General features: G+C 42.7%; 1 protein-coding gene across 1 annotated transcript in view; it reads left to right on the top strand.

Moving 5' to 3' along the window:
- stk26 (serine/threonine protein kinase 26) overlaps window positions 1-15,257 on the top strand; it is a 105,782-nt gene that overhangs the window by 49,792 nt on the left and 40,733 nt on the right. Inside the window, exon 2 of the mRNA XM_072270399.1 lies at window positions 7,923-8,153. Coding sequence (XP_072126500.1) covers window positions 7,923-8,153 — 231 coding nt within the window. The remainder of the gene's footprint in view (window positions 1-7,922; window positions 8,154-15,257) is intronic.

The raw sequence follows: 15,257 nt of genomic DNA, 5'->3' as shown, positions 1-15,257 counted from the left end.
CCCTGCCTGTTTATGTGTCTGTCTGAAAGCCTCTTCATTGTTGCTTTCATATCAGCTTCCACCACCTCCCATTGGCAGCAAGTCCCAGAAACCTAACAGTGTGAAAAACTTCCCCCTCTTACCATAAACTACTCCCCCTAGTATTTGTCAGTTCTACCCTGGGAAAGATTCTCTCAATATTATCCTATCTATGCTTGCCATAAGCATATAAACTGTCTCCCTCAGCCTCATAGCCTCCACAGAACACAATCCAATTCTATTCCATCTCCCCATATAGTTAACACTGTTTAGTCAGGAGAATCACGGTGAACCTCCTCTGCACTCTTTCCAAAGCCTCCACATCCTTCCTGTAATATGCTGACCATAAATGAACACAATAATCCAAATGTGGCCTGAAAAAGTTATAAAGCTACAAAATGGCTTCCACTGTCTGCACCCAGTGACTGTAAACTGTAAACAGACTTGTATGCCACATCACAATAGCTATGATTGTATTGCCTTCAGGGAGGGGCATTTCTGCTTGGACAAGCCAAAACTTGAAATCTCACCCAAATAAATCAGGAGCATGGTTTCAGGAAGAGGCACAAAAGGAGAAGTACGGAATTGAAAGAGGGTAAACAAAGCTCTTTGAAGTGTATAGTGTGAGCACCAAGCAGTAAATGCAAGGAGACACCTTGGATGTGGGCCCATCTTGGAAGTGGCATAACACAGCTTGAAATTTGGGACGTGAACTTGCAGTGTGGATGAGAATTTGTTCTTTTCAAAGTTCAAAGTACATTTATTGCCAGAGTACGTATACTATGTACACCCCTGAGATTCATCTCCTTACAGGTAGCCACAAAACAAAGAAACCCAACGGCACCCATTAAAAAAAGAAAACCCGTCAAACACCTAATGTGCAAAAATAATGAATATACCGTGCAAACTTTTTAAAAGTCAGCAAATAACATTCAGAACTAAAGTTCATGAAAGTGGGTTCATGGCCACAAAGCCGGTCCAGGAGCCTGTTAGTTGCAGGCCACAGCTTTAGTTCTTTGCAGAGATGGGTAAACCTCTGCAAACAGTGAACTGAACACCAGCTGATCCCTCCTTCCAGCTATGACACCCTGACCTCTTTAATCTGGCCCAGCACTTAAATCGACCAAAGATAGGCTTGTTCCTCACTCTCGGGCCCGGGCCCGGACCCTGCCATTTCAATACACTCTTGGCCGAGGCCCTGCCACCTCAATTCAGCCTGTATCCACTCTTTCCAATCAGTCAAACATTGGCTCATTCCTCACTCTTGGGGCCCATGTTCCACCGCTTCAACTCTGCCTGGCCTCAGACCTGCCGCTCCGAATCTGCTCCAAGTCCGCTCCAGCGTGGCCAAACTTTGGCTCATTCCTCGTTCTCGGGCCTGGGCCCAGCTGCCTCAATTTGGCCCGTACATACCATGCCGCAACTGTCCTGTACCTTCAAGACTTTAGATCACACCACAAAGATGGCAAGTGGTACAGGCGGATCAAAATCTTAACTCTGAAAGGGAAGTTGCAGGCTATTGATTGCAGTGATCATTGTTCAGAAAAAGTGTGATTAATAGAGTAATTAATAGTTTTGTTTGCTGCCAGTATGGCATCACTGTGATTCAACAGCGCATCTTAAACCAGACCATTGTTCTGTCTGAACAATGAGAAAGGTACAGGATGTTTTGAACGCAAACACGAGGAAATCTGCAGATGCTGGAATTTCAAGCAACACACATAAAAATTGCTGGTGAACACAGCAGGCCAGGCAGCATCTATAGGAAGAGGTACAGTCAATGTTTCGGGCCGAGACCAGTCCTGACGAAGGGTCTTGGCCTGAAACGTCGACTGTACCTCTTCCTACAGATGCTGCCTGGCCTGCTGCGTTCACCAGCAATTTTCAGGATGTTTTGGAGCCCATTTCACATGACAGAATTCTCCTCTCTTTAATCTTCAGGTTTTAGATTTAAGGATTTTTTAAAAATGGCTGTGGAACAAAATGAATTAGCAAAGCAGTCACTTAAAAATTCAAAGCTCTACCTGGAGCTTGTAGATAATGATCACAAGCACACATTTACACAGATAAACACAGATTTATTACAAGTGTTTGATGCTTGAAGACAGAAGTGTCTTGACATTGGTAATGGAAGCAGAAGGCCATTTGGCCCCTCAACTCTGGTTGACCATTAAACAACACCAAGAATGACTTTTTAATAAAATGACTTTTTAACCTTGTCAGTACTTTTCCTGCATTAAATGCACGTTGCTTGATTCCTTTAGTAATTAAAAATTTATCAGTATCCCTTTCAAGTATACTCAGTGACAGAAACTCCACTACCCTCTTACCAAATTTGATGAGTTCAAATTAATTTCCATTATCTTCAGTCTGCCATGACCTAATTGCCACGTACCCATCTGCCCAGTGAAGCCTCTGCGTACTCTCAATCCACACTGTAGACCAGCTTTAAATCATCAGCAGACCTGGATATATCATATTTGGCCCCCTTGTTCAAATGAGCTTCCCTTCCTGACTATGAACTCATTTATTTTCTCCTGTCTGATCACCAATCCACGTGGCTTTCCTCCTTCCCAGCCCATGTGTTGTTCTAATTTCACACGGCATTCTGAACGTCCAAGCACACCAAATCCTCTGGTTCCTCCGTATCTATTCTGTGAATTACAATCTGTTCCCTTCAGATTAAAGACCTTGAGAAGAACATGAAACACAAGCTTTCCAAGTTTGCTGCTGATATGAAGATAGGTGGAAGGGCACGTTATGACAAGGATATTGTGTTCTGCATTGAGATGTAGATAGATGGAGTGATTGGGTGATGTCTTGGAAAAGGGGAGTTTAATGTGTGGAAGTGTCAGCTCATGCAGTTGAGTAAGAGAAATCAAAAGGTGGGTTATTATTTAATTGGAGGCAGAGGAGACATGAGTGAGTAAAGCTTAGAAAGATCTATTTGTTTCAGTGCAGGAATCAGCTAAGTATTAGTGGTCAGGTCCAACAAGTAGCTATAGATATAAATAACCTGTTGGCTTTTATTGCTGAGAGAGTGGTGTGTAAGAATAGGAAGGTCTCCTTGCAGTTGAACAGGTGACCACAAAGGAAATACTCTGCACGGTTTTTGTCCTCTTCCTGAATAAAATGATATAGTTGCTTTGGCGGAAGTCCTAAAGGAGATTTGTCAGGCTAACGAAAGTGTTTAGATAGTTTGGGTCTGTCTTTAAGAGATTAGAATAATAAGGGATGAGCTTATTCCAAAAGGGCATGGCAGGGTAGATGCTGAAATGGTTTCGCTAGTAGGAGAGTTGTGAACAAGGTGACATACCACTGGAGGCTGGTCAGGTATGCATGAATATTTAAAAGACAGAGGAATTGAGGGTTGTGGGGAATTGTCACAGAAGAGGATTTGAGACTCAGCATAGTGCAGCCAAGATCATATTGAATGGTGGAACAGATTTGAGGGACTCAGTGGCCTATTCCAGCTTCTATTTTCTAGTTGGGGAAGAAGAGATTTCTGAACTCTAATGTGTAAGAATAGACTTGGGAGTAATCATTGGCACAATTTTGGAAAGAAGTTGTTTCTCGCAATCTGTAATGCTTGGTTTCTTGGTGTCCCTCAGTTTATTGACATGCATAAAAAGTTCAGCGGACAGCCAGTCTGTGCTGACTGTGATTCCTATTTCCTGAACCTGCATTTTCTATTTTTATCTCTGTGTTGTGGTGTAGGTGGTGTCACATCCCTTGGTCAGCACCTCGGCAAGTGAAATCACAGTCCCAGATCTTTGTAGGAAAGGGGGCCCCAGTCACCTTCCAATGTGGAAGGAAGGTATTTTGGCCTTTTGAGTCAGCTAAGAGAGTGATTACATTCCCCAACCTATTTCCCTGTCACCTATTGTCCCCACGTTCCCATCAATTCTACCCGGATTCTACCACTCGTGTACACACTATTTTGAATTTACAGTGGCTAGTTAACCTACAACCCACATGTAATTGGGATGTGGGATGGAACATGAGCACAAATGAATATCGTCGCAGCGAAGCTGCAAATTCCATGCAGACAATACCAGAGGTTAGGATTGAACGCAGGATCACTGGAAATAAGACCATAGGTATAGGAGCAGAATTGGGCCATTTGGCTCATGGAGTCTGCTCCGCCATTTCTTCATGGCTGATCCATTTTTCCTCTCGGCCCCAGTCACCTTGCCTTCCCTCCTGTATCCTTTCATGCCCTGACTAATTAAGAATCTATCAACTTCTGCCTTAAATATACGTAAAATCTTAGTGTCCACAGCTCCCTGTGGCAAAGAATTCTACAGATTCACCACTCTCTGGATAAAGAAATTCCTCCTCAGCTCCGTTCTAAAAAGGCACCCATCTATTCTGAGGGTGTGTCCTCTGGTCTTGGATTATCCCACCACAGGAAACATCCTTTCCACATCCACTCTATCAAGGCCTTTAACCTTTCGATAGGTTTCAATGAGGTCACCCCTCATTCTTCTGAACTCCTGTGAATCCAGGCCCAGAGCTATCAAACGCTTTTCAGGTGACAAACTATTCAAACCTGGAGTCATTTTCATGAACCTCCTTTCAGGCATGAGGAAGCAGCTCTGCCCGCTGTGCCGCTTTGCAGATATCTGTGCTCGCCTCTCCTCTTAATCACATACTTGTACCCCTGGGTGCTTTATCCTTATTACTAATAGCATTCTGCTTTTCACTGCCTTTTTAAAGTATGGATTCTGTCAGCTGGTGATGCTTTTGAAAACAGACATCATATTCAAAGTGAATATTTTTACTTCACTACATATTGTCCAAAGCCAAAACAATGTTTTTCTGGGACAGATTTTGAATTGTTTCATTTATTTTTTCTCTCAAGGAAATTTGATTGGCATTGAAGTTTTAAGGCCTCGGATCTGACATTTATCGCAACACAACCAGAAACATCATTAGAGTGTTGCATTCAAAATGTAATGAACCTCCTGTGTTCAAGTGTACTTCTTGAATTGTTATAGTTGGAACTGACTTCCAACTACATATATGGGTATGTTGTCCTTGGTAGTTCTGGATGTCTGGAGATTGGGATCTCCTGAGCACCAGGACATTTTGGACTTGATAAGGCACCTTTGTCTTTGCAAACTCTGCCTTAGTGCAGGTTGTGATTCAGCCAGGGCTCAGGTACCTTCATTTTTCACATGTCACTCCTCACACTCAATGACCTTTAAACCTTTAAAACACTAGATAATTGGCTAATTCTGCTCTTGGTTCATTCATCCAAAAGGAACATATTCCAGTTGCTGCATCCTCTTAACAAACTGCCTGACTCTACCGAGAAGTCAGCCACAACATTTTGGGGCTCATCCAGGATACGTTCATGACCCAGTTACATTGCAACCTCACCAATCTAAGAGGTCTCCAACCTGCAATGTGAACTTTGATTCTCTTCCAATTTCTTGATTAAAATCAAGTTCTTCTGGACAATCTTACCAAGGAGGTCTGACTGAATAGAGGATGAGTCACAATGTCATTGAATGTACGAGCTCCAGGTTCAGCAGTTCAAAGCTACTATAACTAGAACCATGGTGATTTTATTTTACCTCTACTATCAAATTGGCAAAATTAATTCGGTTGTAAATGGTGCTCACATTGTCTTCAAGGCATTACTTAAGAGAGGCACCATGTTACAGAGAAGATATTGGCTTGAGAGAAATCTATGCAGGCATTGATGTGCTCAAACAACTAATGATTTACTTTTTGTTTTGAACCATCACATAAGGAATTAAAAAGTTGGGTTAAGAAAGTGGCCTCCCTGAATTTCTCTTGTAGTTTTGAAATTCACTTTCTGATAACATATATGAATTCCACAGAGAGCAATTCTCTCTCAATTTGTCATGTTGGTAATTAAGAAACCTATTGAAACCTACTGAAGCAACACACTTCAAAGTTGCTGGTGAACGCAGCAGGCCAGGCAGCATCTCTAGGAAGAGGTACAGTCGACGTTTCAGGCCGAGACTCTTCGTCAGGACTAACTGAAGGAAGAGTTAGTAAGAGACTTGAAAGTAGGAAGGGGAGGGGGGATCCAAAATGATAGGAGAAGACAGTAGGGGGAGAGATAGAGCCAAGAGCTGGACAGGTGATTGGCAAAGGGGATATGAGAGGATCATGGGACAGGAGGCCCAGGGAGAAGGAAAAGCGGGAGGGGGGGGGCCCAGAGGATGGGCAAGGGGTATAGTCAGAGGGACAGAGGGAGAAAAAAGAGTGAGAGAAAGAATGTCTGTATAAAAATAAATAACGGATGGGGTACGAGGGGGAGGTGGGGCATTAGCAGAAGTTAGAGAAGTCAATGTTCATGCCATCAGGTTGGAGGCTACCCAGGCGGAATATAAGGTGTTGTTCCTCCAACCTGAGTGTGGCTTCATCTTTATAGTAGAGGAGGCCGTGGATAGACATGTCAGAATGGGAATGGGATGTGGAATTAAAATGTGTAGCCACTGGGAAATCCTGCTTTCTCTGGCGGACAGAGCGTAGGTGCTCAGCAAAACGGTCTCCCAGTCTGTGTTGGGTCTCGCCAATATATAGAAGGCAGTGAGCTAAGCTCAACCAGTAAGGGTACCCGCAGTGCATTTGCTTAGTGATTAGATTGAATGATTAGATAATGATAAACAAAACAAAAAAACAATATTACAAAATGTGTAAAAACTCCAGTCAGAAGGTTGAAGACTGAAGTTGGCAAGTCCAGAGGTAGAGGCTGGAAGATTGAATTGTGAGTCTGGGCCAGAGACTAGAGGTTGAACACCTGATGTCTGAGAGTCTTGGACCAAGGAGTGGACACTTAGAGGAATGTGTCCTGGGTTGGAGGCCTGTGAGTGTGTGTGTGAGGTAGTGGGAGGATCAGAAGGTGGGAAAAGTGCTTGTTTTGCTGCTGTTTTGGTTTGTTTTGTTGTTATTGGTGCTGGTGGTGTTCCACTGAAGAGTGTGAGCATACCATGCTGGTGCAGGAATGTGTCGAGGCACTTGCGTGCTGCCCTAGCACATCCTTGGTTCTTAAAATAAGCAGTGTATTTCTCTGTATATCTTGATGTATGTGTGATAAATAAATCTGAATCCAAATCCGAAAAATTCCCTGGTTGTCACTTTAATTCTGAAATCCATTTTGTGTATTGGAGGTCACATGGTAATCATCTACTGGTGAAAGTTCAGCAGTAAAGTGCTTTATCTCTTTGATGTTAATTTATGTAAGTTCTTGCCTTGTGCCACAGCTAACTAATGCCAGGATTTCTTGCATTTCCTACTTTGTTCTGGATGACTAGAGATGGAAGCTATGTTTCAGGACCAAGTTGATCAGAATAGTCATTCGAAAGTGTTTTGAATTAATTCACAGTTGGTCTTGGATCATGTTTATATCTGTGCTATTGCAGAAGTATGTTAAAATCAGTGTATTGGCTCATCAATAAAATATTACACATTATGTCAGATTTAAGTGGGGAGTTTTATTTTATTGTACATTTTGATGTAGGTGTTGCTGGCTCGGCTTGAGGCTGGAATTGAACTGTTGCCATGGATGTTTGGCTTGCTGATGGTCCTAAGTTTCTGGAGAGGAACCATTCCTGGAGAAGGTTTTGTTCAGCGAAATTTTACGGAATTGCCAAAACTCTGTGATGCTGACAGGATCAAAAAATAGATTTGTAACACATAACCGCAAGCGTCAGTGGGGTTATGGTTTAAAAAAGAATAAATTAGTGTTCCAAAAGTTTAACCTAAAGTATAAAACTTTGGGAGGCAAAAGTGAAGATAATGGTATCAGATTTCATGCTTTTGGAGTTCACAGATTTGGGAGCTGCAGTAAATGTACGTGATATTGGTTAGATCACACCAGTCAACAAATTTTAATCCTACCAATGTTGTCCTTCTGTTCTCAGAATCATCGGGCAGACCCTGAAGGACTGTTCACCAAACTGGAACGGATTGGGAAGGGGTCTTTTGGAGAAGTCTTCAAAGGAATTGATAACCGGACACAGCAAGTAGTTGCTATCAAGATTATTGATCTAGAAGAAGCTGAAGATGAGATTGAAGATATCCAACAGGAGATAACTGTGCTCAGCCAGTGCGATAGTCCTTACGTAACCAAATATTTTGGATCATATTTAAAGGTAAAGAATAAACTGTACTTTATAGGAGCAGAACTAAACATTTCAGCAGAAGTTGAGCTGAATATAATGAATGAATCTATTGTACTGATGTGGACAGTTTAACAGGAGCTTTCTACCTTCGTCCCATTTCCCTTTACCTTTTTCCTTTTACAAGGAGTTGTGTGTTTTCTTTTTTATAAATTCAGATGCAATACTTGGTACATCACTTAATGTTGCAGCCAACCTTTTCAAGACAAAATCTTCCTTTGTTTTACTAGAACTTATTGAGTTCTCCTCTTTCCAATTTACTAACAAAATCATCCTGTCCTAAACACCTTCACAACTCTGGTTACTCCAGGAGAATGCTTAATTCTTCGAGTCTCTCTCCATACCAGTCATCCCAGTTTCTTTTCTGTCTCCGCAGACCTGAATTGAGTGTGATCAGGAGCTGCATTCATTGCTCAGTTGGGTTCACTCCTGAGTGACTGTGGTGGTAGGTGAGGTAGATTGAGTATAATGAGGGGAAACATGCCATTATTCACTTCAGGAGAAATGGAGTGAGATTTGTAGAAGGATGAAATGATTCTGGGGGAGAGTGGCAGCTGGACGTTGGGAGCACATTATCCCAGGAGGGTTTACTATCAGAGAGCTGAATACATGCATTGGACCAAAGTCCTATTTGCTTGAGACATCACCACAAAGAGCATGGTAGTTCTCCAGATAGCTTGGCCAATATTTAGCCCACAAACTGCAAGACTTGCTCTTGCTGCATCACATGTCTCCTTCAGTACAAAACCTGGGCCTCTGTACCTCCCTCTGCAACTGGATCCTTGACTTCCTCACTCGGGAGCCACAGTCTGTGCAGATCTGAAATAACATCTCCTCCTTGCTGACAGTCAACACTGGTACACCTCAAGGATGCATGCTTAGCCCACTACTCTACTCTCTCTATGCTCTCGATTATGTGGCTAGGCACAGTTCAAACGGCATCTATAGATTTGCCAAGGGCACAACTATTGGCTGAATTTCAGATGGTGATAAATAGGCGGATAGGAGCAAGATAGACCAGCTGGTTGTGTGCGTTACAGTTGTCCTTGCACTCAAGGAATTGAATGTTGTCTCAGGAAATGGAAGTCAAAGGAACACTCAGTCCTCATCGAGGGAACAGAAGTGGAAAACGTGAGCAGTTTCAAGTTCCTGGGTGTCAGCATCTGAGAATTGACCCTGGGCCCAGTGTTGATGCAATTATGAAGAAGGCACAACAGCGCCTATATTAGTTACCAGTCTGAGGAGAATTGATATGACACCAAAAACACTCGCAAATTTCTACAGATGTGACATAGAGAGCATTCTAACTGGTTGCATTACCATCTGCTATGGTAGGGGGTGGTGGGGGGAGACAGGGTAAGCAAGCTGTTTCCACTGACATTGGGTGAGATTAGAACTAGAGAACATAGGTTAAGGGTGAAGGGTGAAATATTTAAGGGGAAACGTTTTCACTCACAGGGTGGTGAGAGTGTGGAACGAGGGTGGATGTGGGTTCAATTTCAGCATTTAAGAGGGGCTTGGATAGTTACATGGATGGGAGAAGTATGGAGGGCTGTGATCCCAGTGCAGGTTGATGGGATGAGGCAGAATAACAGTTCGGCATGGGCTGAAGTGCCTTTGCTGTGCTGTAATGCTTAATGGCTCTGGTTCCTCTTAAATATGTGCCCTCTCATCTTAAAACACTGCTCTCTAGTTTTTGATTTTCCAGCGCTAGGAAACAGGCTATGCATTCATCCTATCTATGCTTTTGTGATTTGATGTTCCTTTATAAGATAACCTGTCATTCTCCTCGACACCAGTGAATAAAATCCAAGTTTGCAAAAGAGATGCGGTCCTCTGACGCAACTCCATCCTTCCAGTCAGGTTGTGTTTTCAACCTTGCTGTCAAACTTGGACCCTGTAAACTCTGATTTCCCCACAGTTGAAAAATCCATTCACTTGAACTTGGTGGCTCCATAACTTGAAAGCATGGGGGATTGCAAAGACTCTCAGTCCTCTGAGGGAGAAATTCATCTTCTAGAATGTGTTTGTATGAATGAGGAAGCATTTGATGTCTCAGCAGGTTTAAAGGTGAATAAACCATCAGAACTCAAGTTATGGAGTTATCCTCTCTGGTTCAAGAGCCTGACAGGTGAGCGGGAATAACTATTCTCGAATCTGGTGGAGGGAGTTTTAAGGCTCCTGTTCCTCCTTCCAGACGGCAGCAGCGAGAAGAGAGCATGGTCAAGGTGGTGGATGCTTTGTAGATGTGTTCAATGGTGGGGAGGGCTTTATCTGTGATGGACTGGGCTGTATCCACTACTTTTTGTAGGATTTTCCGTTCAAGGCAATGGGTGTTTTATTACCAGGCTGTGACGTAACCAGTCAATATACTCTCTGCCACACATCTAAAGAATTTTCTCAAAGTTTTCATGCTGAATCTTTGCAAACACCTAAGGTAGTGGAGGAGCTGTTGTGATTTTGTTTCATAGTTGCAGTAACGTGCTGGGCCCAGGACAGGTAACACCTCTGAAGTGATATCATTGGAATGTTTTGCAGATGACAAGGACGTTGTTGGTGGGTAGCACAGTACCATAGTGGTTAGTGTAATGCTTTACAGTGCCACTGTTGGGAGATCAGGGTTCAATTCCCACCATTGTCTCAAAGGAGTTTGTACATTCTCCACGTTTCCTCTACCATTCCAGAAGACGTGCGGGTATGCCGTGTTGGTGCAGGAAGTATGGTGACACTTGTGGGCTGCCCCCAGCATGTCCTTGGACTGTGTTGGTCATTGATGCAAACAATGCATTTCACTGTATATTTTGATGTGTATGACAAATAGAGTTAAGTGAGGAGAGTACTCAGGTTACAGGAAGATATTGATCAATTAGTAACACGTGGAAAGCAATGACAGATGGAATTTAATCCTACAAGTATGAGCTGATATATTTTGAGAGGTCTAATAAGTCATTAATATAGAATATAAGAACTTGTTAGAAATGGGAAATGTAAAATAAAAATAGAAAATGGTAGAAATACTTAGACTGCAACTCTGGGTAGAGAAACAGCTAACATTTCATTGTGAAGTTCCTATTCTGTTGTGTCTTCTACTGTTTCTCTCCCCATATCAGGCATGAGCTCCAATTTCCAATGTTTTCTGGAGTTAAAGTAGAATATAAACGATTGAGGTTTCCTCACTATTTCTTGAGACACCCCGTTGTTTATAACCTACAAACCTGGAATAACTAACTTATCACTGGCTTTCCTTTGTGATCTATTGACTGCCATCAAAAATTGTGTTAAACGGAGGCCTATGAGTTCTCGTGCACTAGTTTTTTTTTATGGTTACCCTGTCAGTTACTTCCTCAAATAACTCAGAGATTTCCCTCTCCTTATACTGCAATAACTCCCTTATCATTTTATGCTGCTTGAAATGTCAAGCCTCCAAGAGTGTGTGCACTGTGGTGCATCTGGTAGAGCTTCAGAGACCCGGGCTTGATCTTCTGTTGGATGCTGCCTGCGTGGAGTTTGCATCTTCTCCCTGAGAGCCACTGGCTGCTCTATTTACCTACCATCTCCTAAAGGAACTCAGTGGAAATTTGCAGTAGAGAGGAGGAGATTAAAGAGTGATTGGATAGCGGGTTTTAGCACCGATACCCAACATTCAAGTGAACCAGAATCTGATCTGTCTCCTCAGAATTGCAGCAAATGGGTATCTCACTGAGAACCAGCATTCACACGTGTCCGAAGGTTGATGTGACACCAGGCATCAGACTTTGACAGAGGATAAGAGGTGTATAAGATGATGAGAGGCATTGATCATCTAGATAGCCAGAGGCTTTTACCCAGGGCTGAAATGGCTAACACAACAGGGCATAGTTTTACGGTGCTTGGAAGTAGGTACAAGGGGAATGCCAGAGGTAAGTTTTTCACACAGAGAGTGGTGAATGCACTGACAGCAAAGGTGGTAGAGGCAGATACAATAGGGTCTTTTAAGAGACCCTTAGATAGGTACATGGAGCTTATGTGGTAGGGAAATTCTAGGCAGCTTCTAGAGTAGTCATGGTCGGCACAACATTGTGGGCCAAAGGGCCTGTAATGTGCTGTAGATTTTCTATGTTCTGAATATGATCCAATTGTGGATTGAAAGAATTCAGGAAGAATATAGAAGTTTTGGAAACGGTGCAAAAGAAGTTTATCAGGCTACTGCCTGAATCGGAGGGCATGAGGTATAATGAAAGGTTAGATAAATGTGTTTGTTTTTACTATGTAGCAAGAAAGACTGAAGGGAGACTTGATAGCTTTCAAGATTACGAGAGGCACAGATGTCATAGAGAACATTTTCATACTGCAGTGGTAGAGACAGGCACATCCTATCTCGATTAAACAGTCAGAATCTTTCTCCCAGGGTAGGAATGCCAAGTACTAGAGGACAGACATTTAAGGTGAGAGGGAAAAGTTGATGAGAGATGTTTGGGGCAAGTTTTTTTTAAACTGAGTACAATGGTGGAAGTACAGAGAGTCACGCAGCTACAGATACTGAAATCTTGAGCATAAGTAGATTACTGAAGAAACTTCAGCATATTAGGCAGCATCTGTGGAGAGCAAAGGAATGGTCAGCATCTTGGGTTGAGACCCTGCATTAGGACTGAGACTATCTAGAGGGAAGATTTGTAATTTCAGTTGCTTTATCTTCTGAAGTTTTTCGTTGCACAAATGTGCTATATTTGTGTATCATTAATGGTGATGCTGTGGTCATGTTGCTTGAATTTTCAGTCTCCCTCTTCACATGTGCCTGCATACATCAGTCTGTCTTTCATTTTCACCACCAGGAGCCCACACTGCTGTTCCGCTACTTAACATTCTCCCTGCACAGAGCTGCATGTGCAGAACATTAGTTCAGTTGCTCACACTCCTTTGGTCAAGTATTGCTTTTTCTTCAAGAAAAGCAGGTGAGGTTAGCTTGGTAAAGCCAGATGTACTTTGGTAGAGAGAGGACCTTGTTGCCTTGCTAGCTCTACATGGAGGGCTGTCCATTCTGTCATTGAAAGCTGCTGAGACAGTCAACCACTTAATAGAAAAGGCCAGTTTTGCTTACGGGCAAGTCTTTAGTTCACATAAAGCCGTCCTTTGTGTCCAGGTGAGTGAGTGAGTGAGAGAGAGAGAGATATAAAAAAAATAAAAATAAAAATACAGTACAGGACATATTCATTCTGTTCCTTTTTTTTATTTAAAGGTAATTCCATTTGTGTTGAGGTCACTGTGAATTACAATGAGGCCGTTGATTGAAGAAGGCAGAGACCCACTCAGACTTGTAGGTCGAATAATGATTTGCAACAATTTCCACAATTCTGTCATCACATTCTATTCCCCCCCCCCCCAAACATCTCATCCCACCATTGGTCATCTTTTGCAAGTAGGCATGGTGTTCAGCCAATAATGCTCAATAGCTTCCCACCTAGCTGATCATTTCTTACACGTAGTGGACAACCATTGCCACCCGTTAGTCTAAGACCAAGTTAAAGATCTGACTGGAGCACAGAGGAAGAAGATCTTCCAGAGGTTTTCCTTCCAGGGTTACTTGAGATCAGATTTTAGGATACTTCAGTGGAGAAAGAGTAAATCACTGGAAGAACTTAGTGGGTCAAGCAGCAACTGAGGCAAAGGAGTGGTCGACATTTTGGGTTGAGACCCCTGCATCAGGATTGACAGAGGTTGGAGTAAACGATGGAAAAGGTGAAGGACGAGAGAGAAAACTAAGGTGGATTTATGGGAGTGGAAGAGGAGTACCTTGAGTAGGTGGCACACTTTTTCATTCTTACCCCACTCTTTATCAAGAATTGTTAGCCTCATCCAACCTACCCAGATCAATCTGTCAATCACACAGTCATATCCACCCAGGTTCATCCTTCCCATTTCCCCTTCCTCCTCCTTCTCCCTAATTTATTTTTTGCTCCAGATTCTAGCATCTGCAGCCAGTTGCATCTCCATACTCGAGTGACAGTAGAGCCATACAACATGGGAACAGGCCCTTCGGCCCACTGGGTCCATGCCAACCCTTCAAGCACATATTTACATTAATCCTACATCACTCCCACTTTATTAACCCAACATTCCCATTAGTTCCTTGATTTTACCATTAGAGACAACTAGACTTTGGGCTGTGGGTGTGGTGCACTCAGAGAGGGAGTGCAAACTCCACATGCGTAGCACTCCAAGTCAGAATTGAACCCAGGTCACTGGAACTATGAGGTAACAGCACTAACTGTGATTTCTATGCTGTTATTGATCTTTTGCTTGCCTGATGCTCAATTTTAGCATTTTGTGTGGGACTTGCATCAATAGCCTTGTGAAAATCTTTGCTGACAACTTCTCACGTTTCCTTCATGAACTTGGTGTAACTCATCAAAAAAAAAGATTAACTGCAATTTTCCACCACAAGTCAACTCCAATATTACTGATAACTGTTTCTCAATGCCTCCCTCCATCTTAGGTACTGTACACTGACCTATGGTTTCCAGGCAAGACATTGAACCCCTTTTCCTATACAGCTTCTTTCAAATCCACTTGCATATCACCAGGGTTCAGGTGTGATTAACAGCTTGGCAAACCTTTCTGCAGGCCCCCCTCCCCCTCACTCCCCTTGACAACCTCGTGTGCATTCCACTTGAACCAGGTGTTTGAAACCATAGGCATCCTTCCTAGTGCCTAATTTGTGTCAGATTCCAACCCAAGATTTAGCTCCACCACCTCCACTTCCAAAAGATATTTTGATAGATTTCTCTTCCTTGTCAAAGACAGATGAAGTATTCATTTAGATTGTAATCTATGCTTTTGGTCCCCTTTCATATTACCAGTCTGACCAGCATCTTGCTGTCTGCTTACAATTTTGTATCTGGTGCACATCTATATTATTACTCATTCTGTATTCACACGGAATGTTGATTTTTATTGCTTTTCCTCATGCTCCTTCAGCTCAAGATATTTGTCTCATTTATTTTTCCTAGAATCCTCCTTGTGATCATCATCAGATGCACATTTTATTTTTGTTTTATCACTTTCTCAATCGACTTCACCACAGACTTGACCTGAGGTGTT

Source organism: Mobula birostris, chromosome 10 (assembly GCF_030028105.1).
Source record: "Mobula birostris isolate sMobBir1 chromosome 10, sMobBir1.hap1, whole genome shotgun sequence".
NCBI lineage: Eukaryota > Metazoa > Chordata > Chondrichthyes > Myliobatiformes > Myliobatidae > Mobula > Mobula birostris.
This window is presented reverse-complemented; position numbering and strand designations above follow the sequence as displayed.